The following is a 25,626-nucleotide window of genomic DNA, read 5'->3' on the forward strand; positions in this document are numbered from 1 at the left end:
TGGTCTAGCAAGGAATAATATCTGCATAGATATAACAACTTAAATCATATATGTTTTTGCTTTGTTTTGTTTTCTTTAAGCTACATTGAAGGACAAGTTACAGATGCAGAAGAAAAAGCAAATGTTACAAAAATATAGCTTTGACCACAGAAAAGTAAAAGTGTAGCTGACACGAGGTAAGAGTTTGTGGAACTGTTCGAAGTGAAGTTGAGGGTGTTAATTTCCTCATCTTGCACAGAAAGGAGTGAAGATGCTAAATGATGTTACAAAAAGCAGCAGTGGTGGTATAAGTATTTTATCTCTGATCACAAGAGAAGCAACAGAGGTAGTAAGTAACATAATCAAATATTAAAGAGAAGTGAGGGGGGAGATGTATATGAGCTAAAATCTCATCTTTCCAACTAGGGAGTCAGTAAGTAGTGTCTAGAGCTGCCAGTTAAGAAATAGAAGCTCTCCTCCTATTACTAAGCATCATGGAGAGAACAATGAGAAGAACTAGAAATAGAAATGATGAAAACATGTTGCCTTGGGGACTGGGGATACAGGTGGGGAGAGGTGCAGCGGAGCCTAGAATGATGTTTCTCATCATAAGCTCGTCTGTATTATTTGATTTATCATGTGCAATTAAGAACAATTTAAATGGAATAAAATGAAGAGGTTGGATTAAATGGTCTCTAAGGGTCTTTCCTTAGAACTGAGAATCTGTACCAACGTAATTGCTTTGTTCTTCAGGGAAGGAGAGGCAATGAGCATTTACTGAACACTAACTCTGTGTTGGGTGCTTTGCACCGTCATCTGCTTTGCACTTTAGAGTATCCTATGAGGTAGCCTTATGATCTCCATCCCACAAGCCAGGGCACAGAGACTCTGGGGGAGGTGATGCTTCCTACACAGGTCCACATGGCGACAAAGAAGCAGTAGGGCTGACAGTGTTAAGAGCAAGGGCCACTTCACTTTGATACTCATGGTTTCTCCATGGCAGCCCATGTGGGCAAAGCCTGAGGAAGAGTGGAATGATACATACACATGATGACAAAAAACAAAAATAAAACTATCAAAAATAGAAATAGGAGAAGGCAAAGGAGATGGAGAGGAGGGAGCAGACACTGGAGATCTGGTGTCAAATGGAACACAGGAGCAGAAAGGGAAATGACACCCATGCCCACTTGGTCACAGGGTCCACAGTGAGGTTTGCAGGTGGCAGAGAGTTGAGATCAGATCCGGGCAAGGTGAATTTCTGATGTCTGTGCACGTCCAAGAGAAGATGTCTAATGGACAAGTAGAGGTAAGGTGTGGGGCCCCAGAATCTGGGGAGTGGATCTGAACTTGGGAATCATCTTCAGGAGGATGAAAACTGACTCCAGGAGAAGGAAATACACCAGTGAAAGGGTAGGCGTGGGTGGGCATTTCTCAAGGTGACCAGACCCTTACACATACTTCAGCTCTTCTGATTCTGTGAGACCAAAGAGAGGGTGCAAAGAGATCAAGGCGAGACTGATAAATTCTGGGCACTTCCATATCTACCAACACACCAGCTGAAGAGAGAGGACAGGCCACCTGGCAAACCAGGTGTGGGGAAGAAGGCCACTCCGATGTACATGGTGCTGCTTCTTCCTTCCTTCCCTTCACCAAACATCCACTGAGTGCTTGCTCTGTGATCTGACACACAATCTAAAGGCACAGAGGTAAGGATGGGGTCCTCCACAGGGTGGAGAGGGGCCCGGAAGCTGCAGGAAACACGATGTCGACAGGTAAGACAGGAAAAACTGGATTTGAATGAAGTTTCTGATGTAGTGGGGGAAGAGCCCAGGACATCTGCAACTGGGAAATAAAACAAAGGGCTCTGAAAATTGGGAGGAGGGACAATGACACCAAGTTACTAGCAGAGAACAGGCATTTGATAAGGTGTGTGCTGAACAGAGCTGGTGAGGGCTTTGGGATGGCTGGAGAGAATGGGCCAGGTCCCGAACTGCAGGAAAGGTGCAATCGTGCAATCGCAGGCAGAGGCAGAGGGGAGATAAGATCAAGATCAATGTGAAGAGAGCAGGAAACCATCTGCTGGGACTCCTGAGGGAGGGGTGGACTGACAGGGCTGCCGGCAGTCAAGAGCCAGGCTCTCAGTCTTGGGGACTTGCAGGAAAGGCCGGGCCAAAACCTCTTTGCTCTGGGAAGAGGAGAGAAGAGACTCATGGGAGCTGCGGGCCTGCTTATGAAGCTCTGGTGACTTTACCTTCATCACCTCACTTAACATAAAGACCATGAAGACAGAATAGGTGTCCCCCCTGCTATCTGGAAGTGGAGGGTTCCTAACGAAACCTTTCCTAACCCCAAATGGCATAAAGCAATGAAGCAATGTCCCTTAAATTGTATGGAAAAAATCTGAACATTCCCAGACCCTAAAAACAACCTCTCTTAGGTTTCCCTGATACCTCAGGACACATCTTTCTGAGGGATATGCAAAACAAATTGAAATGAAGCAGAGATAAAGCACAGTGCAGAGCCCTGGCCGGCTGATGCTAGCTGCTGAGTGTCGTTCCTGGGGACAGGGTTTGGCGGGGCCACTGGTGCTGCTTCTAGAGCGACTTGCTGCAAAACAACAGCTGATTGCTACTCTGGCTTTTCACCTTTTTTCCTGACAGCAATATCCTCTTTGGAATTCTTGTGGTTAGTGAAAACAGGTACCATTGTAAGGTCTTTTATAAAAGCAAAGTGGCAGAACACGAAAGTTCAAAGAGCAGGGGATTATTGCGCTTGGCCCCCACATTTTTGGGGTGTGGAAAATAAGGTTGAGAGGATTTCATTACTTCCTTGGAGTCTCATAGCTAGTAAGTACAGAGGTGAAACTTGAACCCAGGATTTCTGAGCCCAAAGATATGCCCTTTGCTGGAGAGCGCCTGGGGGTCAAGCCGACGTCAGGCTGAGACAAACTGATGGAACTCAGCCTTATCTGTTCCTTTGGCTCTTCTAGTCTCATTCTGTGTAATGGTCTCCAGACTTAGTGACACGCCTTCTTTAATTGTAAGGCACTGTGTATTCTCCTGGACGTGGGCAGAGTATATGCAGAAGAGCTGAGATCTCTCAGAATTCTCTGGCCGACCAGGGCCTGGCCACTGGGCCACCATCCTAAACCAGCCTGCCCCTGTTTCCTTCGGCTCCACTGCTCAGCTCTACAGTCTTGAATGAGACACAGAAATGTCTGTCTTGGGCTAAGAGAGGAACAATGGCACTTAAGTTACAAATTTGTTACCTTCATCTCTAAAAACCACCACCCCCATCACAATTTTAGTTACTTTTTATGTGTTAATTGACTTTACATCTGTCATTTTCTTCTGGAAATGCACCCGATACTTAATTCAGGCAAGGGCTGTCCCCTGAAAAACTATTAATTTGGCAGATTTTCCTCCTGGCTTTACTGAGATATAATTGACATATAACACTGTGTAACTTTAAGGTGTACAATGTGATTTTTTAAAAAGATTTTATTTATTTATTTGAGTGACAGTGAGAGTGGAGAGAGAGAGAGCGTGCTGGAGCATGGGGAGGGGCAGAAGGAGAGGGAGAAGCAGACTCCCTGCTGAGCAGGGAGACCCAAGAGGGCCTTAATCCCATGGGATCTTGACTGGAGTCAAAGGCAGATGCTTAATCAACTGACTGAACCACCCAGGCATCCCTGTGATGATTTGATGATTGTGAAATGGTTACCACAATAAGGTCAGTGAACACATCTTTCCCGTCATACAATTACCATTTCTTGTGGTGGTGGTGGTGGGGGGGATATCATTTAAGATCTGCTCTCTCACGGCTTTCCAGTTCACAACACAGTACTGCTAACTGTAGTCACCACGCTGTGTGGTCCATCACAGCAGGCATGTTTTTAAAGTTGCTACTCTAGCCCTTTCTTCTTGTTGCTCAAGTATTCATGCTCATTTAAAAAAAAAAAAAAGAAAATGCAGATTTTTTTTTTTTTAAGAAAGAAATGTTTAATCCCACCACCTAGGGGTCATCACTGATAATATTTTGGGGTTTATCCTGCCAGGTTCTTCTACACATATAACATTAAAGTATATATTTTAAAACAATGGAGAATAGGGGCAGGAGGTTAAGCATCTGCCTTCGGCTCAGGTCATGATCCCAGAGTCCTGGGATCGAGCCCCACGTTGGGCTCCCTGCTCAGCGGGGAGTCTGCTTTCTCTGCCCCTCCTTCCCGCTCATGCTCTCTCTCAAATAAATAAATCAAATTCTTTTTTAAAAAATAAAATAATGGGGTATAAAATGTCTACTCTTTTGTAATCGTTTTCATCACTTAGCATATACTATCAACATTTTACAGAGTTTCTCTTTTAATATTTGTCTTTGTTTTTGTTTTTGCCTGGAGGAGTCTTTTGCTTTCCCCGCACCCTTTCCTGAGGGGCCTTACTTCTCAAAATTATTTGATAGATGAATACCCCCTAAAGTACTGGCTCTCACAGCATTATCTTTCTCCAAACCCATCTTAGCAGACTTCATATTTTTAGTGGCACTTTTAAAGATCAGATAATATTTCAAACCAAAAGTCTGTAATAGGAGAATTTCAGACAGTGATGGAAAGGAGAAGAGATGCTTTGGTCTGGGAGGGGGGCAGTCCTCTTGGTGCCCCTTGAATTATAACACCAAGGAATTCAATAAGCATTAGGGTAGATGCCAAGGATGGTAGGATATCGCCGTACCCTGATCAAGACCTTTGGTGTACTTTGGTTTCCTTATCTGCACCCTGACCTTCCAAGTCTGCTGTGAGGCTAGACTGTGCACCCAGGGAGAGAGTGTCATAAGAGATGAATGAGGTTGGGGCAGTAGGCATGGCTGAATTTTCTGGGCCTTGTGGGTCACAGCTGGGAGCTAGAATTTTAAGTACAAGGAGAAGCCACCTGTCAGTTTTAACCAGGAGGGTAACATGATCTGATTTATAATTGTATGAAGGTGCTTTTGCTGCTACCTGGAAAATCAGCTCTGCCATTTTATTCCCTAATGCTTTACCTACCAGTCAATTCTTCCCTTTTAACGAGAGTGGAAAGGCAGTGACCCTCAAAAAAGCTGAGCTTGAGACATTTCTCTTAAACGGCACCTAGGGAGAAGGCATTATTGCTTTCTTTTCTCCAAAGGACCCTGAAGTACAGGGAAAGCCTCCCCACCGTGGCGCCGGGGGAAGAGGGCAGCTGACAGGGGCATGCTGGGTATTCACTCAGGGCCACTCACAAATCCTGTGCTGTCTCTTGCTAATGGGGACTGGACAGCTTTCCCGGCTTCATCTGCCTTTCCACGATTCTACACGGATATCTCCTGCTTATAAATCAAATAGATGGATAGCATGAGAGTCATGGCCGAGTTCAGCACTACAGATGCCTCTATAAATTAAAAAAAAATGAGGTCAGAAGCAGCTCCTAAGCATATGTTACCAAAAATAAATCTCACCAACTAGCAGAAGTAGCTGGAAAAACCAAAAACTCTCATAACTTTTCTTCCTCCTTATACACTGTGACCCTGTCTGCTTAAGTGACCCCTTTTTCTTCTTAACTTTCCAGATTCCATAATGAAGTTTCTTTTTCCCCCCTCTTCAACGTTGTGTTATGAAAAGCACGGAATATATAAAATATTTGAAAGAACAATCCACATCCTTATACTCTTGACGTAGTCACAGTGACCCTTTCTTTTACCATTTCTGCTTTGACTCTGTACATTTTACTAAATCCCTGAGAGCAGGTTGAAGTCATTGCATTCCTCACCCTTACCTACTTCAGCGCACAACTCCTAAAACCAAGAGGGTCCTCCTATGTAACTTCAGGTTTGCGAGCGCCTACATTCAAAGACATTCTTAATATCATAGAAGATGCAGTTGATACTAACATGTTCTTAGTTGTCTCTAAAACATTCCTTTTATAGCTTTTTTTTTTGGAACCAGGATCCAACTGTCATGGGTTTTCTAAAGCGTGAAGAAGTGTGACTGCTCTACACAAAAGGACCTCAGTGAATTCCTTATTTGGGAACTGCTGCGTGCTCCTGCTTGTGTGGGGTTCTCCGCACTGGGTTCTCTCTGGGGGGAGCTAGTGAGTGACCAGGGCCATGAGGTCACTTCTGCACGTACCAAGTACCATGCTAATTTGTATTATTCCTACTGCTTAGGACAACTACTAACACCTTACGGTTACCAGAACAGGGATCATTAGATGATTAATAAGAACCAAAAGCTACTGTAAAATTGCCTGTTGTCAGCAGAGCGAGTAAAAGTGAAGACGTTTCGGAATCAGAATGTAAAAATATTTTATTGTAAGGGACTCTCATAAAAATTCTTCAAGGGATGAGTATTTTATTTTTTGTATTAGTTTCAGTTTAAAAATTTTCCTTTGCTGTTTTACTTAAAACTGATGGACCATGAGGGATTTCTTTCTTTTTCTTTTCATTTTCTGGGGAAATATTTTTAACTACTGATTAAAGGTTTTTTTAAAATTTTTTTTTAATTTTTAATTTTTTAACTAAACTCTTTGCCTAACATGAGGCTTGAACTCATGACCCCAAGATCAAGAGTCGCATGCTCCACCGACTGAGCCAGCCAGGTTCCCCTGACCATGAGGGATTTCCACCAGATACCACAAAACCTCATGTTCCCAACTCACTCAGCCTGAGGCTAACTGGGGACTTGATTTCTCTTGTGTAAAGGATACCCTACAGATTCAGAATATGTATTTTAAAAAAACAGTGTCAATGTGATTCTATGCATGTCATATTTACATACAACAGCATGAGATGCTACCTTTAGGCTCCGTTTCTGGGTGGAAAAACTATGTGTCTGTTTTAGCCTATCTCCTAAAGGGAATCATCAAACCAATCTCAGAACAATATTTTCCTAACATTCTAAGTTGTGAGGCAACCAAAAGACCGTAACACTAATGTTAATATTTTATGTTTTTATCTTTGTCAAGCGGGTGTGGAGAAATGAGCGGGGGACTGGAGGCTGAGGACCCCGCAGGAATCCCCACTCTGGTTTTCTGGTGGGAGGAGTGTGTGTGTGTGGGGGGGGTGTGTAGAGAGCCTAACCAGAGAGCCCAGCATTCTAAACATTCCCTTTTATGGACACACATAGATGGATAGTGAAGTGTTTCCTGCATGTTGATGTTAAGCCCCAAAGATACAGCCTGTGAAGCAGGCGACAAATTAGGCTTCCCACACTCAGCTTTGTACAGAAAGTATGAGCTACGGCTTCCAGCCCCTGGCCTGGGATTCCAGATGCAGTGGAAAGCTCAGCGGTGATACAGTCCATCTGCTCCTGTTTCGTGGGGCCCTCACTTCCAGGAGCTCTTTGTAAACCTGGCCAAATAAATCAGTGATCTTATCTGGTTCTGTGTGTCTTTGTGTGTCTGCACGTGTGTGTGTGTGGTCTTTCTCCACTAATCTGCGCCTCACTCAAATAATGCTGTCTACGACCATGGCTCACCTCTGCTTTTTCTCCCCACTGCCTGAATTGTCAAGGGGAAAAATAATTATGATTCTGGATCAGAATCACGTCTGGTCAGCTGGGAGAGACCTACAGCCAAGAAACTGGCTTAGGACGTAGCTCCCTCCCCACTACCAGGTGCATGTCAGTGTCTTCCGATGCCGGCATTTCCTAAAAGATGGGAATTGGGGATGCAGGGAAATGATACTTAACAACAGTGAGTCACGGTGAGAAAGTTCTTTCCTTCTCAGTTTCTGACTACTTTAATGAGAAAGTCTCCATTTGGATCCAGCACATCTTATCACCTCTCTAATATTTGCTCATCTCCATTTTTAATAGACCTCAGGCTCAGAGGTCTGGGCAGGTAGCAGGAATTACATTACTTTGTTTTATTTTGATTAAATTTATTGTTCTGGTTGCTTTCTAATGATGGCAAGACATAATACTTTTTTTATTGGAAGTGATATTAAGTGTCTTTTCAAAATAAATTTAAGTTAATTAAGTTAATAAAATTAAAAGTTAATAAAAGTTAATTTAAATAAAAATACTTTGTAAAGAAGAGGACTAGGGGTCTGTAGATATGGCAAGACTTGTGACAACACATCAATGACTAGCCTCTGGGAACACTGGCTAAGAAGACTCCTTCTAGATCTGGGGTTCTCCACCCCGGCTGCACACTGGAATCAAGTGTGGAGCTCTGGGCCTGGCATCTCAGCCAGGGCCTCCTCAGGGCCGGACGCAGTTCAGACACGGGATGCTGAAGGAGCTCTGGGAGCGGCTCTACTGAGCAGCCGCAGTTGGGACCACTACACCACCTCCTGGAGGTTCGCAGACGTCGCTCTCCAGTAACTCGCCGGAGAGCAGACTGCATTAGGACTCCTGAACCCACAGCTTCTAGGCATTCTCTCCACTGGGGGCTCCCCAGAGAAAAGTCATCCGTGCAGAGCCAAATAACCAAGGCTCTGATTTCTTGGCAAGTACTGGCAATGCTGATGAAACAGACACGACATGTTTCAAGGACCGGGGTGCGGCTTTGGATTAAAGTGACTGACAGTCTCTGTCTCAAATAGAATGGTGTTATCTTGGCAGGCTTTAGAGGATAAACAGGGATGTTTTTACTTGTCATCTTGAACTGAGCTGAAACGTCCCTCCCCTCATCATTTAGGTCATCAGGAGCCCTGTGTTGGGTGCGCAGGATACAAAAATGACCCTCAAGCAGGAAATCTGTCCTGTCATCCCTTCTTCCCGGTTTCCACTGTTTTATACCCTTATCACTTTGCTGTTGTGGATCTTGGCTGGTGGTCTCCAGACTTTTTGACCACAAGCTCTCATCAGTAAAATTCTAAGCACACACCTCAACTGACATGTATTTATTTGATCAACTTGGGAGAGCTGTCATTTTTGAACAGTGTGCTAAGAGGAAGGCTTAGTTTCTTTATTATTTTCTGAGTAAAAGGTTAAAAACTCTGAGCTCATCCTGCCTAACACCTGGACGGCTAACCTTCTATGCTAAGGCTGAAGGTGTGGACTGTGAAGGGCGCCACCAGGGAAGGGACCCTGTCCAGTGACCTCTGAGTTCTGGAGTCCCACACACTGCCGGGCCCATGGGGAGGGGGGCTCTCGGTCATGTCTGCGGAGTCAGTGACTCTCACCTGTCAGACCCTGTTTGCCAGGTACCCGCTATGCTGATGAAGCTAGCGGGTTTGTTTTCCAGATTGGGACAAATCTGAAAGGATGTCGAAATAGTTAAAAACTATAAAGACATGGCGTGCCTGACTGGCGGTGTCATTTGAACGTCTGACGCTTGGTTTTGGCTCAGGTTGTGATCTCAGGGTCATGAGATCAAGCCCCGAGTCGGGCTCTGCACTCAGCGGAGGGTCTGCTTGAGATTCCCTCTCTCTCTCTCCCTCACCTCCCACTCCCACACCCACTCGCTCTCTCCCTCTCTCAAATAAATACATAAATCTTAAAAAACAAACAAACAAATGAATGAATGAACTATAAAGCCATGGACAGGAAAGGTATTACTGGGAGTCAAGCCCTTCCACAAAGCCTGGCTCATTTTCAATCTAGAACACCACCGGGCCTGGCTCATTTTCAATCTAGAACACCACCGGGCCTGGCTCATTTTCAGTCTAGAACACCACTGGGCTCTGAGTCTGGGCTGAAGATGCTCTGATTGCAGATGGACTGAGGGGCTCCGCTTAGTGGTGCCTGGATGTGGGGACAGGATGCGCCTCCTGAGTAGCTGCAGGGGTCTTTGGTCAGGGCGATGGGAAAAATAACCCTGGATCAAGAACAGGTGGGAATACGGAGCAAAGGTCTGAGATGGACAGTGAAGGGTGGGCTTTGGCTGTTTTACTTCCCACGCATCAGGGTTGTGTACATTTGTTAAATGGGTGAGCACTTCCTCTTAAGGGAAAAGAAAGCAAAAATGTTTATTGCACTAAATTCAAATAATTTAGAGTGTAAAGTAAAAAGTGGGAGACCCCTATCTCCTGCTCCCATCCCACCCAATACAGGTATATCCTCTCTTCCTAGCTCAGTGAATATTACTCTTGTAACTGAACAAAGTAAAAAAAAAAAAAAGGAAAGAACGAAAGAACGAAAGAAAGAAAGAAAGAGAAAGAAAACAGTTCATATTAATATGCTGGAACATAAAACCATCTGCAAGGATACCCTCTGGAACGTTGAACAGTGGCTATCTTAGTGTGGCAAGGTGGTTTTTTTCTTTTTTCTGCTCCTCTGGGTTTTCTAGCCATGACTTTATTTCAGTTATGCAATAAGAAAAACAAAATTAAAGGAAAAGGACTATAAAGTGGAAGCGGGAAAGAGAGGAGTCAGATGTGGAGCTGGAACCAAAACCAAAACAAAACCCAATAAGTCAATCCGCAAGGCTCCGCAGAGCAGCGCTCTGTCCCTGGCTGTGCTAACTGCAAGCATCTTTGCTTCTCACCCAGACTCCAGCACTGGCTGTAACCCTGGGAAAGGCATCTCCCTCTTGGGGCCTTGGCTTCCTATCTGCAAAATGTGGGATTGCACTAGCTCAGTGGTTCTCAACAGGGGGAGGTTTTGGCCTCTACACAATAGGCAGTAACTGGAGACTTTTTTGGTTGTTACAACGGGGGAGGGTGCTCCTGGCATCTAGAGAGAGGGTAGAGCCCAGAGATGGTGCTCACACCCTGTGACACACAGGACAGGCCCCTCCAACAAAAGGTTATCTGGCCCACGCTGCCAGCGGTGCCGAGGCTGCGAAACCTGCCTCGACGGCATTCAGTTCTGTGAGTCTGGGCCCCGACTCTCCTCCCCTCCTGTAAGAGGAGCAATGCGCTCGTGACTGCCCAGACTCTGACTGTGGCCCGCTCCGCTTTCAGTAGGAGAGAAGAAATAAACAACAGGGCCCAAGGCAGCGAACACTCTGAAGTCCTGGCCGGGAGGTTCTGCCCTGAACGGCAGACAGGCCGTCAGACAGGCTGTGTTCTTCCCAGGAACAGCCCTTCCCTCGCTCACGTGAACAAACAGGGCCCTCTTCTGGCGTGTGTCTGCACAGTGAACAATGGGCTGATGGCTCAAAAACCACACAAAATTTGATCAAAAACTCAGTGACTGTGCAATATTTCCCTGAGGACCATCTTATGATTTCTCAGGGTAGGGTACACCAGAGGAAATACTAGTTGTTAATAACTGAATTTCCTTTGAAAACATAACAGGACTTATAAATAGATACCTCACAAATGCTGATTCATCTCAGGCTAGACTCAACAAATATCTAAGAGGCTATCACAGCTTGACCCCTTGCGCGCCCTTGATCAATGACGCACATGGTGCCCCTGCCACAGAGCGGGGAGGAGGTCTTTTCAATTGCTGGTGCTGGGACAACCGGGGAAGAAAGGAAAATGGATTTCTACCTCCCATGAAACACACACATCAATTCTAAGTGGATAACAGACTTAAAGTTCTGTTAAGCCTCGAAAGGCTACATTAAAACTTTTAGAAGATAACACATCTTCATGACTTTAGAGTGGGAAAGTTTTTTTAAACAAGTCACAAAAGCACCAACCACATGGGGGGAAATGATAAATATACCAAGTGTTAAGAATTTCTATTTCTCAGAAGACATGCCACAGAAATACATTTACAGTTCATGTATCCACAATATATCAATAATAGATATGAATCAATGAGGAAAAGATAACTTGATTTAAAAATAGGCAAAACTAGTGGACAGCCCTTCATAAAAGAGGCTGTCCCATTGGCAGTGCCCTGTGAAAAGGGCCAACATTCATGGTCATCAGGGAAATCAAAACCATAATGAGATATCACGACACACCCAGCAGAATGGCAATGATGGAAAAGGCAGACAAAGCCAGTGTTCACAAGGACGTGAAGAAATGAAAACTCTTCGACATTGTTGAATGAGTGACTACATTGGCACAACTACTTTATACAACTGTTTGGGAGTGCCTATCCACACACTGGCCTAGCCATTCTAGCACACGGTAAATTTACCTAATAAAAATGAGAGCATAGATCCACCAAAAGAGATGCCCAAGAACATTGACGGCATCTTCATTCCTAAAAGCATCACTGTTTACTCTGTAAACAGCCCAACCGCCCACCCACAGTAACAGGGATGATTTGATGAGTCCATGCAGTGAGAATATTATTACTCTATGTATGTTAGACCACAATTAAAAAGGCCAAGCAAACAACCTGATTCACAGGTATAGAGATTTCTGTACTAATACTACACCCTGAATTTTGAGAAATATTCACAAGTAGCTAACAAAGAGAAAAAATACACCGTTGTACAAGTAACCAATCTTTTCAATTTATATTCTGCCGACTTACAGATTAATAATATATGAATAATCTCGGTTAAAAGCAAAAAGGCAGGGGCGCCTGGGTGGCACAGCGGTTAAGCGTCTGCCTTCGGCTCAGGGCGTGATCCCGGCGTTACGGGATCGAGCCCCACATCAGGCTCCTCCACTGGGAGCCTGCTTCTTCCTCTCCCACTCCCCCTGCTTGTGTTCCCTCTCTCGCTGGCTGTCTCTATCTCTGTCGAATAAAGAAATTANAATTTATATTCTGCCGATTTACAGATTAATAATATATGAATAATCTCGGTTAAAAGCAAAAAGGCAAGCCTCAGAATGAGAGAAGGTATTTGCAGCAAAAATTCCAATATGGAATCCACAATCAGAAGCTCTGCAAATCTATTAGAAAAAGACAACATGAGATGAGTGGGCAAAAAACTTCTTACATTGTACTTTTCAGTATTCTTCCAGTTTTTCTGTTATTATTAATCTATGTTACGTATTACTTCTATTTTTTGAATTAACTTTTAGTTGATTAATAATACATGAAAATATTTTCCTTGTAAAATATTAGACATTTTAGATAAAATTGAAGTCCCTATTGACCCCTAATCCTAGTTTCCTCCCTGATACCTAAAGAAAAAGACTGAACTATTTGGTATACTTTTTTTTCCCCTAAGATTTTTGTTTTCAATGCAGGGTTTTATTTTTTGCTTATTTTATACGTATGGCATCATACTGTGTGCCTTGTCCTATGATTTGTTTTTTTTTCTCACTCAGCGTTATGTCCTTCAACATTTTCTATGTGGGTATACACAAACCTACTTGAGCNTTTAGTTTCCTCCCTGATACCTAAAGAAAAAGACTGAACTATTTGGTATACTTTTTTTTCCCCTAAGATTTTTGTTTTCAATGCAGGGTTTTATTTTTTGCTTATTTTATACGTATGGCATCATACTGTGTGCCTTGTCCTATGATTTGTTTTTTTTTCTCACTCAGCGTTATGTCCTTCAACATTTTCTATGTGGGTATACACAAACCTACTTGAGCACCTTATTTTTTTTAACTGCTTCCGAGTCCTCCATAAGAACAGATGTTCCACAGTTTAAATAGTCCTTCCTCTGCAGATGGTCATTAAGGCCTCTCTGTTCTTTCCTTCCTCCCTCCCTTTCTTTTTTGTGCTATAAGTATCCCTCTTTAATTAGAACAGTGGATATGTCATGCCTCATTCTCATCTCAGAAAGCACTGCCTTGGTTTGTGGATTCCCCTGTTGTCAAGTAGAGAGCACAGCTCTGGGGAGCCCTAACCCTTGCTATGTTGGCCTCCAACAGGCCTGGACTCAGTCCTGGAAACCTAGGCTTTCCTTCTTCTTCTGCCTCTGCTGCTGATGGCCTGGGACCTCAGGACAGAGCTCCCCTCTCTGGTTTCCACTGCCTCACGTATGAATGGAGGGGGTGGGAGCATAGACGGTTGAGGCCTCTCTCAGCTCTGAAGGTCTTTTATCCCGAGTATCTTCTTGTCTTCAGTGATATATGCCAGTGACCACCAGGCAGGAATGCCTGAGAAAAAAATTCTCCTTTCCTCGTACCCCATCAATAGTCTGCTTCTTGGGATTTGCACGGGGGAAGCCTAATGGCTGCTCCCGGGTCACAGCTCCTCATGAAAGAAGGTGCTACCAGGAGACACGTAGGCACGGGTTTCCAGGGGCCGGCCCTCCCCCGTCTCCGCTCCTCCCGGCGCCCCTGGAGCCTCTCCCCATCTTCCTGAAGCCTTGAACAGAGCAGTGTTTCCTACTCATCTTATCCCTGTGACTTCTGAAGGCTAAGTTGCCATGGCAACTCAGGCCACTGAACCGTGTTCAAAACCTGTTACCATAAAGAGGAACACTTAGCTGTCTCAAGAGTCTATTTAAAGGGGAACAGAGAGGCAATTACTCCTTATGGAGGGGAAGCAAAACTGTGCGTTTCCGAGCCTTTCCGTGGGGAAGGGTCTGAGAGAGCAGATGGGACTCGTCCCTTGTAGAGGTGGGGACCCCAGGATGGAGTGAACCGGCTCACTCATGCCGAGGATGAGAACAATGAGAAGCAGGAATCTCCCTGTTCTTACTCTGAGTTTACTTCTCTTGCTCTACCCATGTTCTGTCTCCTCCCTACTTCCCTCCCCCCCACCCCGCCCTCTCCATGGGCCTCCTGCCTCCAGGATGATCCCTGGCCTGGGCAGCTGCAAACAGCCTCAGTCTGCTTAGGCTGGTGCTTCTCCCAAGGCTGAAAGGGACTTCCACCAACGTAACCCCAACCCCCTCACCCTCCATCTCAGAAAACTCCAATGGTTTCCTGCACAGACCCGCGGCTACCTGCTTTCCCGCCTCAGCAACTATCTTGTCCCCTTTGCCTCTCCACTCCAGCTCGTTCCAGGGTTCTTTCTCTTTCTTAAAGATACCAAGCTCCTCCCTCTGCAAAAGCAGCTTATCCCTCTGACACCCATCACTCTCTATTCTGTGTTCCTTTTCATTCCTTTACAGCTCATACCACCCTGTGCATTCTGCTTGTTTACTTCTCCAATCATGCCCCTCTCAGGAGTAAGAGTGGGGGTAATTTGTCTCCCTTACCCGAGGCCCTTCACCCACAAGCTAGCGCTGCAGTAGCAATGAGCGGGCTCTTGGTCCCCTTTTGCTGACTGAGCGCACAGACGCTCAAAGGTCCTCCTGCTGCCTCCTGGGGACTGTGCCTCTCCCTTTCCTTCCAGCACTCCACTGCTCCATTGCACCAGCCCCCCCCCCCGGCTGGAGGGCTGTGGACCCCACACTCGGAGGGGAGAGGCAGCGCAGAGCTTTGGGGAGGATGAGAAAAAGGCAGCCTCTGTGACGAAGCCATGAGGGCTGGTGGGGACAGATGAGTGGTCAGGTGGCTGAAGGGAGTGCAGGGTCTGTGTTGGCCTGGGAGGTGAGAGTATGGTGAAGCAAGCCTCTGTGTGTCATGGTAACTACGACCAATTCTTTAGTTCTTACTGTATGCACTTTGCATGCTTTTTCTCCTTTCGGCCTCTAAACTACCCTGCGGGTGAGAATGGCTGCCTCCCATCACAACAAATGAAGAGAGCGCACCATGCTCTTCCCTCAGCCTGGACCCTCATCCCTGGTTCTTCACCAGGGCAATTCTTGGTCATTGTCCTGGTCACCTCCTCCAGGAAGTCCTCCTTCTCCCCCCACATTAGGTTCTATCTTATGTTCCCACAAAACCCTCTACTCCTTCCTCCCAGCACCTGCTGTAACGTAAACACAGTATTTCTGTGTAAATACTTGTTCAGTCTAAGTCTGCCTGCTACTGTCCAGGACACAGGGCAGAGACTGGCCACTGCTGCATCCCCCAGGGCAGTGCCTGGTCTGTGGCGGCCACACGGGTATCATTTAATAACTGTATGGAAAACGAAGCCCGGATAGGTGGCCAAGATCCTGCAGCTGGTGAAGGTGGGGCTGGGACGGGAACCCGGGTCTGTCTAACACCCATGCCTGCCTTCCTCCCACGGGTCAAGCGGTGGGAGCTGTGTGTAGGCAGAATGGAGATGGAGGGCATGCCGTGCGTGGGCAGAGCGCCGGTCTATGCTGCAGGGCCTCCCCGGCAGGGTGCGGTAGAGTGGCCTCAAGTATCTGGCTGGGGTGGGGGGGTCCCCGATGCCTTTGGGCTCACGACTCACCAGGGCTTGCTCTATGAGGAGGCAGAAGAGGATGGCATTGCCCACCTCCCTCAGGCTCTGGAACACGTCTGTCTTGAGCTCTGCATACTCGATGATGTCCTTCAGCTGGTGGTGGAAGAACTCCAGGATCCCTGAGGGGACGAAGGCAGACGCTTAGCGGGAAACGGACCCTGCTCAGCCCGGATTATGGCAAGTGCTGGCCGAGCAGCGGTCCCAGACCCGAGCAAGACGGCGACAAACCAAACCCATGTCGCTCTCTATGTGGGCCGGGGGTGAGAGAGAGAGTTCTTTCAGGGCTCAGTACTAAAGAAAGCTCAGGAGGCTGGCTCCCATCTTTTTTGGGGCAAAACAAATGTACCCAAATACAGCATCCTTGGATCTCTCCCAGTCCTTCCAAAAAGTTATCTGAATTCCTGACAATGGCAGTAATTAACACTTACTTATAATATACGTTAGGTATCGTGCTAAGCACTTTTCTACAACTGCTCATTTAATACTCACAAGAATACCACGAACCGGGCACTTTCATTCTTCTTTTCAGATGAGGCTCAGAGAGGGTAGGTGGCATGCCCATAGTCACACAGCTAGTAAGTGGGGCAGCTGAGATTGAAAACCAGGGCTTTCGAGTACAAGCCCTTTTCTCTTCTGAATCACACCCACTCGGCCCCTGACAGCTTGGTTTTTTAGGAAAAAAAAACACACCAGGTGCCAAACTCACAGCCTCCACCTTTCCCCATTCCCCAGGTCCCAGATTCAGTCCCTGTGCCATTCATTCCTAGGGAAGGAAAGAATGATTTCTCGGGCCAGGGGCAGAGTGGCAAAAACTCCTGCTTCCTGACTCACCTTGGAACTGTCACTTGTAGCACCACCTGTGACACCTCCCTCCCACCAGTGGGCAAATGGAGGACAGGATCCTAGAGCGCTGAGTCAGGAAAGGCCCTAACAAGCAGACTGTAAAAGCTCCCACGCCTGCTATCTTCTCGAGGCCCCCAGCAGTCCTGTGAGGCAGGTGCAGCACGCATCCTTTACCTTCACCAGACAGCATGGTACTATTGCCCAGAAGGATTAGAAATGGGTCAAGGCTATGTAGCTAGTGGCGGAGGCAGGACGCAAACCCAGTGCGGGGCCAGCCTGTCTGCATGTTAGAGAGGGGAACGTTCCCAGGGAGATGGCCAGGGCGCCTCCCACCGTGGGATGGGCCTGGATTATTTTCCTATCGCTACCCTGTGCCCCCGGAGCCCCATCACCCACCTGGGGAGCCATACTCGTGCCGGGGCAAGCGGCATATCTTGGGCATCACCTCGATCAGTGTTTTCACGTACTGGAGAATGGTTCCTTGGAGCTGACAAAGAAGAGGGCAACGTGCGTAGATAATCACCGCGGCTGTCTATGTGCATCTCTGGACTGAATGCTGGGCTACTGGGGTGTAAAAGGTTCTGCGGCAGCCTGGGGGCAAGCACTATGGACTGAATGTGTGTGTCCCCCCTGAATTCATATACTGAAACCACCCCCCCAATGTGGTGGTGTGTGGGGACAGGGCCTTTGGGAGGTAATTAAGTCACCAGAGTGGAGCCTCATGATGGGATCCGTGCCCTTGTAAGGAGACGAGAGAGAGAGGGGTGAGGCACAGTGAGAAGGCATCTGTACACTAGGAAGAGGGTTCTCACTAGAACCCTCTCACCCCCCACATGTTGGCACCTTGATCTTGGACGGCCAGCCTCCAGCACTGTGGAAAATCATTTGTTGTTGAAGCTACCCAGTCTGTGGCATTTTGTTATAGCAGCCCAAGCTGCGTAAGACAGAAGGCCCTGCTCCTTGGGAGGGGGGAGGGGGTTCTCTCCTAAAGGTGGGGCACAGCCCCATTCTCCTTTATACAGAAAAATGGGTCTTTATGCTATAGAACAGAGAGCTGTTTCAGTCCCTTACGCGTACAGACTTCCAGGAGGGAAATTTCTCGGCCCGGGTCTTTCCTGGGGTTGAGGTGCTTACAAAGGCTCCAGACTAAGAGCTGAAATGTCATGGGCCAGGGAGCCGTGGAGGCTGAGGCACGTTAGCTAACTTAAACACAGAAAATACATAGGTCTGTCCAGGGCAGACACCTTTAGTCCATTCCATTTTCCTGTTTTAACTCTGGATTGAGCTTCACAACCTGTAACAACTCACAGCTCTACAGAGCTGTTACCAGAGGACTGCAGTTAGCAGGTGAAGGCTGTTTCCTATTTCTGACATGGTATTCATTACTTCGTTTACTTCTCTTTTGTCATCTCCAAATTTCAGGAAAATCTTGTTTAAATGTTTCAGCTTTGCTTCAGCAGTGTCATGGGGAACTAAATAAAGGTTCTGATAATCATACTTGGGGCGGATATAGAATTCTCTTGAGGCCAGTGCAGTATTGCAAGGGGTTAGCAAGACATCCCAAGGGGAAGAGGCATGGCAATTGATTAGAGATGTCTGCTGTGAGCACGGGGGAGATATGGCGGCATACGTGTCATGGATTTGTCATGCTCAAATTAGAAAACAATACATGGGAGGAAAGGATGAGCAGTGATTAGTAGGCCCTAAAGGTCCAAATCAGGTTTGCTGAGTTCAGTTATCAAGTACAATGAGTGAGCTCCGGGTCAGAAAATGAGAGACAAAGCCACAAGGTCAAAAGGTATGCAGAAATGTCACAGAGAGCTAGGTAAGAGTAACCCAAGTTAAGCGCACAGGATTCCCGGGGTGATTCCCACGGACAGAGCTGAAAGCATGTCCCAGGCCTCATTGAGAGGGTCCTTCCTTACCAAGCTCTTAACGATCTTCAGCAGTTCCTCCATGACCACCGCGATGCCCTGGTAACCCAGGAGTCTGCAGATGGTCTTGAAGTGGGGGGGCCCCACGAAGTTCCTGTAGGAGCTGTAGATGTGGCTGTAGGCAATGTTGAGAGGCTGGAAGACAGAGGTTGTGGCAAAGTAAGAGGCTGGGAAGTAAATGAATGCCAACATGAGTCCTGGAGGGAGATATTTTGCTGCTAAAAGGGACAAAAACCTGACATCATCCTCGATCACTCCCTGGGGACCCCTGTGAATATATTTGCAAGAAGAAGGTCACGGAGAGAGGTGTGGTCAGTGACCGCAGTGATGGCAAGAAGGCCACTCCAGGACGGTTCACCAGAAGAAGAGGAGGATGGGCTTCCAGACAAGTATCTTTTTTACAGGCACTCCTGTCACCCATGAACCAGGACTCTGACAAATTGAGGCACAGGGTAGGGGTAAAACAGATGATTTTATTTTTCTAGAGACATCTGTGGTACTAGAAACTGGCTGGAGGAACCGTATGGAAACTCAGTAGCTATTCAACATTGCCTCCTTCTACTTTTCCTTGTCTCCATTTATAACGGGGTGGGGTCCCAGGACTGCACAGGACTGGGCGCCAGGAAACCTGTGTTGAGTGCCTGCAAATCACCAATGCTCTTGTGAGCTTCAGTTTCTTCGTCTATGAAATGTTGGATAAAATCACAGGTTTCATAACTTTTTAAGAGGCACCAAATGAAAGGTGTCGTGGAGGCTGGTGTGTCAAACAGACAAAAGCAGAGCTGCTCTGTTTGGCTGCTGGTTGGAGGCCCAGAGCCCTGGCCACTGCTGACCACTGACCAGCACCTCCATTGTCCTCTAGACCCCATGACTGATGCACCTTCACCGAATTCATGGAATTTGTTTAAGATCTTTCTGTCTGGGAATATGTAACTAAAATACAGGGCCCCAAATTCGTCTCACCTGGTTGGTAAGACTGTAAAGTTACGGTTGACTTTTATTTTTTGAAGTGCTGCTACTTACAGAACGCCTCATGCCAGGCTTTGTGAAGCCCTCCATGTCGTTCTCGTTCAATCCTCACAACATACACATGCAAACAGACAATTCTTAGCCCTGTTTCACAGATGAGGGGACTGAGGTTCAGGGTGGTAAGTAGCTTGCTCAAGGGCACACAGTCCTTAGGTAATTGAGCCCTGACCTGAATCCAGAGAGGTCTGATTCCAAAGCCCACGTTCTTCACCTTTGTATATAATGGTGGACTTTGGAGGCTGAATTCTATTAGAAACCATACCCAGTTTTTTAGATAAGGCATCACTTCAAAGCTTAGTTCCGAGTGTAGTTTTCTACCTGGAATTGTAAAAATCTTATACATGGAGCATGCAAATAAGTAAAGACCACATCTGATATTTTATTAGTGGGAAATTTTCTATTAGTTGGCAAATGAGAAATTCGACATGAATTAAACAGGAACGGTAATGATGCTTTTGGAGGACGTAAGATTCTTAACTCCCTTTGGAGCCATTGAAGGAAGATTTAATTATGTTCAGTCCAGGCTTTGTAGGAAGTACATTCTACTATAAATGAATTCTAAACTTTACAACACAAGCATCACATTCATAGTACTCTCTAATAACAACAATAACACGAAGAAGAAGAACACAGTTAGAGTACCCACTCATAATAAGAACTCATGAGGAATCAGAACACCCCTGCACCCAGCAGGCTGAATAATAGCTCGTTTGGTTAAGGGCAGGTCTACATATGGCGAGACTTGGAACGTGAGAAGGGGCAGCACTCTACACTCATGAGCTGTCACAGCAAATTCTACTTGAACCTGGGGGAGGGACATCTTCTACGTAGTTACGAGACTTTCCTAAATATTACGAGGCAGGAAAAGTTTATGTAGGGAGGGAAATACAACTGATTGAAAATCACGATATTCACCGAAGTCAATGTTCAATAAACCCTGGAAGTACATGAATGAATTGCTGAGTTTCATTCAGCCAATCGTGGAACCAGGCTGGGCTGTACAATTTTTTGTGTATGAAAGTAAACCATTTCATGGGGTGCCTGGGTGGCTCCATCATTAAGCATCTGCCTTCAGCTCAGGGCGTGATCCCAGGGTCCTGGGATCGAGCCCCACATCAGGCTCTCTGTTCCACGGGAAGCCTGCTTCTTCCTCTCCCACTTCCCCTGCTTGTGTTCCCTCTCTTGCTGGCTGTCTCTCTCTCTGTCAAATAAATAAATAAAATCTTAAAAAAAAAAAAAGAAAGTAAACCATTTCAGTGTCTCTATAACAGGCCACCTATCAAAGAGGGCTGGGACACTGTGAGGTGAGATGCTCATTCTAAGTGAGCGCATCTTAGCTCTGGCTCTATTATCAAAGCCCTATTCTGTATTCTCCCGTTTCCAGCACTAGGGATGAGGAGTACATAGCAAACACCATGGCTCACTTCTGGTTGGAGAAGGAGACTGATGAGAAGGGGGCAGGAGAGAATTATTTAGGTGATGGGAATGTCCTACCTGAAGCTTGGGTTGTTGACCACACAGAAGTACACATCCGTCAAAACTCATGAAACTATTATGTACACTTATGATCTGTGTATGTTATAGACTGAACAGTTGTATCCCCTCAAAATTCATATGTTGAAATCCTAACCCCTGCTGTGATGGGATTAAGAGTGGGACTTTTGGGAAGTAATTAGAGTCATGAGGGTGGAGTCCTCATGAATGGGATTAGTGCCCTTTTAAGAAGACAAACAAGGGCTTATTCTCTCTCTTTCTGCTCTCCAGCATGTGGGATACAGTGAGGAGAAGGCGATCTGCAGACCATCACGTGGGGCTGTGCCAGGTACCTGATCTGCTAATGCCGTGGTTTCAGACTTCCCAGACTCCAGGCAATAAATAAATGTTAAAGCTACCCAGTCTATGATATTCTTGTTACAGCAGCCTGAACTAATAAAGAATCTGCAACTTCCTGTATATGATTATAACTCAATATAAAAGCCATACCATAGCCTATTTTACTTCCCAACACTTGTTTTCAAAGATTAAAAAACAAAACCATGATTTCAATTTTCTCCTGAAAAGGGCTGCAGCTCAAGCCTGCACAGGAACGAGGGAATGACGATCTGGCTGTGTTAGGGGCATGTGACAGAGCTTACTGACTTTTCTAGAACCACCTTCTCCTCCCCCCATCCACACCAGACACGCCGGACCTTTCCTCAGAAGCCGGTAAAGCTCTGAGCAGTTGTCCTTCATCCCTTCTCAAATATCCTATGAAAGGGATTTCTGAGCAGCTCGGAGCTTTCAAATGGATATCCCTAAGGGTACAAAAGGATTCAACTACTTTTTTTTTTTTCCTCCTCCCTGATTCTCTGACTTTTTTGTCTTGCTTTGTCTGATTTTAGAGGACGGACTCTGAGGTGGGTGTACCTGAGTTTGGATCCTAGGTCCACAAATTTACTAGCTAGATGATTCTGAGCAAATTATTTAAACTGTCTAAGCCGTGGTTTTCCCTAAGTAAAGATAATAATTGGAACTCCAATAGGGTTATTGGAAATTTATTTATTTTTATTTATTATTATTTTTTTAAGTAGGCTCCATGTCCAGCGTGGAGCCCAATGTGGGGCTTGAATTCACGACCCTGAGATCAAGACCTGAGCAGAGCCCAAGAGGTGGCTGTGTAACCAGCTGAGCCAGCCAGGCGCCCTGGCTGTGGGAAGCGTAGGTGAGGGAACACATAGAAAGCCCTATGTGTGGTGCTTGGCACATTGAATGCACTCCGTGCAATTAGTATTCCTTCGTTTGATAATTTGGTAAGTGAAGACAAAGAAAATACAGATTCTTGGTCAAATATCCCCCAGCAGCTCTGGCTACAGTCACAATTCCCTGAATGTGGAGAGGGGAGTGCATGTGTGGGCTACAGTTTTACATAACACACTAGGTGAATCCCACATGGGGATGTGACAGAGGCCATAAGACTGGGACTAGCTGACAGAACATCAAAAATGCAGACTTTGCTCCATATTGACAACAGTCTAAAAATGGGAGCTGTCCAACAACAGACGGTGTTGGGTAGAGGCCCTCCTGGCTGCCAGTGAACCCGTGGAGGCTGAGAAACACGGTGCTGCTAGAAGGGAGCCCGGCCTGCACTCAGGGTTGGACAGATAAGCTCACTTCCCTTTCCGAGCTCCCAGCTGCAGTGCTGTCTTCCCGGGTGCCCCTCCTTCGCGGTCTGAACCTTCACTCTTATCCAAGGAGCTTCCAGTACCAAGTCTCCCTTAACATGCATGGCAAGTGCAAATAAAAATATATTCCAGCAGATGGAAACTGGTGAAGCCTCCCCAGTTCTGCACCAAGAAGGAGAATAATTTTGGAATTGTTTTACCACACACAGGGGTGTAAAGAATTCCTCTTACAAACCTGCTCAGGGCACGGAAGAGGCCTCTTGTGGAGGGGCCGACATAAGGCTTGGATTCAGGTCGAGACCAGAAATTTAGGCCTCCGTCCATGGCCCACACTCAGAAGGATCAGCATGAAATGAGCAGAAGTCAAGTCCTCCGAAGTGAATAAGCTCCCCCCACCCCCCAAACTAGACCAGAGCCATGCAAGAGGAAGCACGCAGGCATAGTGCAAAGTGCATGCACACACGCACCCCCGCAGGGCACCCGTCTGACCTGCTGGCTCAATAGGAGGCTGGGCCCTATTGAGAAAATGTGGAAATATGGGAGCCTGGCCATTTTCTGAGGTTTGGCAAAGAAAAACAGGAAGGCAACAGGACTTAAGACATTGGAAACTTGCTACACATCTCTTACACCAAACCAATCTTGCTGACTCAGTACAAACCAACCGGCCTGCCTTAGAAACGAATTAGGTACACTATTTAGGATATGTCACTTCGAATCGAGCTTGTTTAAACCCATACTATTGTGCAAAATAGCTAATTTTGTGAGATCTCAAGAAATAAACCATCTTGATTGAGAAACTAGAACCATATTTTTAATACATGACACAGATGTGCATTTTTATTTTATTATTATTTTTTAAAGGCAGGACAGTATTTTAAGGAGAGAAGATACGGCGAGTTTGAGCTGGCAGATCCTGAGCCCTGTTATATATTATTATATGGATTCTAAGAAAACCTGTGGTAATGTATACATCACATAAAAAATACCATTTTTATCATTTTTAAGCGTTGTATATGGACTTCTAAGTCCTCAGGCCTCTACTCCTCACGGGCAGTAAACACAGCCAGCCCCTCCAAGCAATGAGGCCTATTTATTTGGCAAACTGAATTTGCAAGCAATTTGCATCTCTGCTTTCTGGAATCACAATCCCTGCCTTCAGAGATCCCAAGAGGAGTTAAAACTGTTTCTAATTTCCTATATTAGTTACAATTTCTCTAATGTTCCTTGAGTAATCCGAATCCCATCAGCCCAAGGACACAAACATTGCCCCAAGTTCAGGTTGAATTCAGGCTGCAGCTCAACTCTCTGAAATCCCCGTAGGGCAAGAAGACTGAGAGATGAATAAAACTGCAACGCAGACCTTGTTGGGAGAGCCCACAGGCTAAGACGGGTTGGGTTAAAGGACTGATAAATCCTGAGTTACAGGTTCAAGTGCGTCGTTTGCTAACGTTTCTGTCTGTCCCTTCTTGATATGTAGTGAGCCGTGGGATGGGTCTCCCACATCTGGGCTCCTTCTTGGACTTCTCAGCTCAGAGGCTGAAAAATCCAAGGGAGTTGCTCTAGAGACCTCAAGAATTGATGCTCCTCCTTTTCTTGTCTCATGAATAAAGATAAGTGGAGAAGGCAAGAGGGGGAACAGGAACCGAACTTCTGTTTGGTGGTATCATACCAGTGCTATAATACTTAGAGATGCTAAAAGTTTTAAACTGATGTCTTTTTAAATAACCTGTACCCATACAACGATACACAAGTGCATACTGTGTCTCGGCTTATGAATAATTCCTTCTTCACTACCCAGGTGTATTCATTTTCTGCGGCAGCTGTAACAGATCACCATAAATCTGGTAAAACAGCAGAAATATATTATCTCATAGTTCTGGAAGCCATAAACCAAAATCAGTATGACGGCTAAGATCAAGGTGTCAACAGGGCCACACCTCCCCCCTCCCCCCAAGAGGCTGGAGGGAAGAACCCATCCCTTGCCTCTTCCAGCTTCCAGTGGCTGGGTTGTGGCCCACCTCCCTCCAATCTCCTGAGATGTGTGTAACCTCCTTCCGCCTCCCTCTTACAAGGACTCTTGTGATAGCATTTAGGACCCATCCTGATAATCTAAAATAATCTTCCCATCTCATGGTCCTTCATGTACTCACATCTACAGAGACCTTTTTTCGAATATAGTAATATTTCTGGGTTGCAGGATTAGGACCTGATGTCTTTGGGGGGGCATTATCAGCTCCTACACCAGGTAAGGCAAGGAACAATCAGCCCCATCCGGCAGAGGAGGAATCAAAGTGAAGAGAAACACAAAATGCTATTTCGCCATGCATGCAAGCTCTCAAAATAACAAAAGTCTTCTGGACTGAGGATCAATAATGCTGGGGAGTGGTGCCACGCAGACGTGAGAGCAGGGGGGCTAGAGCAGAGCCAGTGGCGCTGCTGGTGGTCTTGTCAGTGGGGCTGAAGCAGACTCCCCAGGCCGGCCGCGTGGGAAGTGCTGGTAGCAAGGCATGGGCCCGACTGAGATGTACCCAGCTGGGTGCAACAAAGCACTGGGCCCTAGGTCTTACGGACTATGACTTACTGGAAAAAGCACTGCAAGAGTGTGATGAATTTCCCCGAGGTCAAATCATGGCTCAGACCGAGGCATCATTTAGCTAGTGACGACCACACC

At 46.3% G+C, this 25,626-nt stretch overlaps 1 protein-coding gene and 1 long non-coding RNA gene across 7 annotated transcripts in view; both read right to left on the minus strand.

Moving 5' to 3' along the window:
• CYFIP2 (cytoplasmic FMR1 interacting protein 2) overlaps nucleotides 1-25,626 on the minus strand; it is a 123,971-nt gene that overhangs the window by 17,575 nt on the left and 80,770 nt on the right. For all 6 annotated transcript variants that reach the window (XM_034656803.1, XM_011219266.3, XM_034656804.1 and 3 more), the window contains 3 exons: nucleotides 18,757-18,900; nucleotides 17,228-17,318; nucleotides 15,977-16,107 (listed from right to left, as the gene is read on the minus strand). In XM_034656803.1, coding sequence (XP_034512694.1) covers nucleotides 15,977-16,107; nucleotides 17,228-17,318; nucleotides 18,757-18,900 — 366 coding nt within the window. The remainder of the gene's footprint in view (nucleotides 1-15,976; nucleotides 16,108-17,227; nucleotides 17,319-18,756; nucleotides 18,901-25,626) is intronic.
• On the minus strand, nucleotides 12,996-15,964 carry LOC117801572. The gene is made up of 2 exons (XR_004624256.1): nucleotides 13,323-15,964; nucleotides 12,996-13,103 (listed from the first exon to the last, which is right to left on the minus strand). It is a non-coding gene; the product is annotated as an uncharacterized LOC117801572 (long non-coding RNA).

Source organism: Ailuropoda melanoleuca, chromosome 3 (assembly GCF_002007445.2).
Source record: "Ailuropoda melanoleuca isolate Jingjing chromosome 3, ASM200744v2, whole genome shotgun sequence".
Classification (NCBI taxonomy): domain Eukaryota; kingdom Metazoa; phylum Chordata; class Mammalia; order Carnivora; family Ursidae; genus Ailuropoda; species Ailuropoda melanoleuca.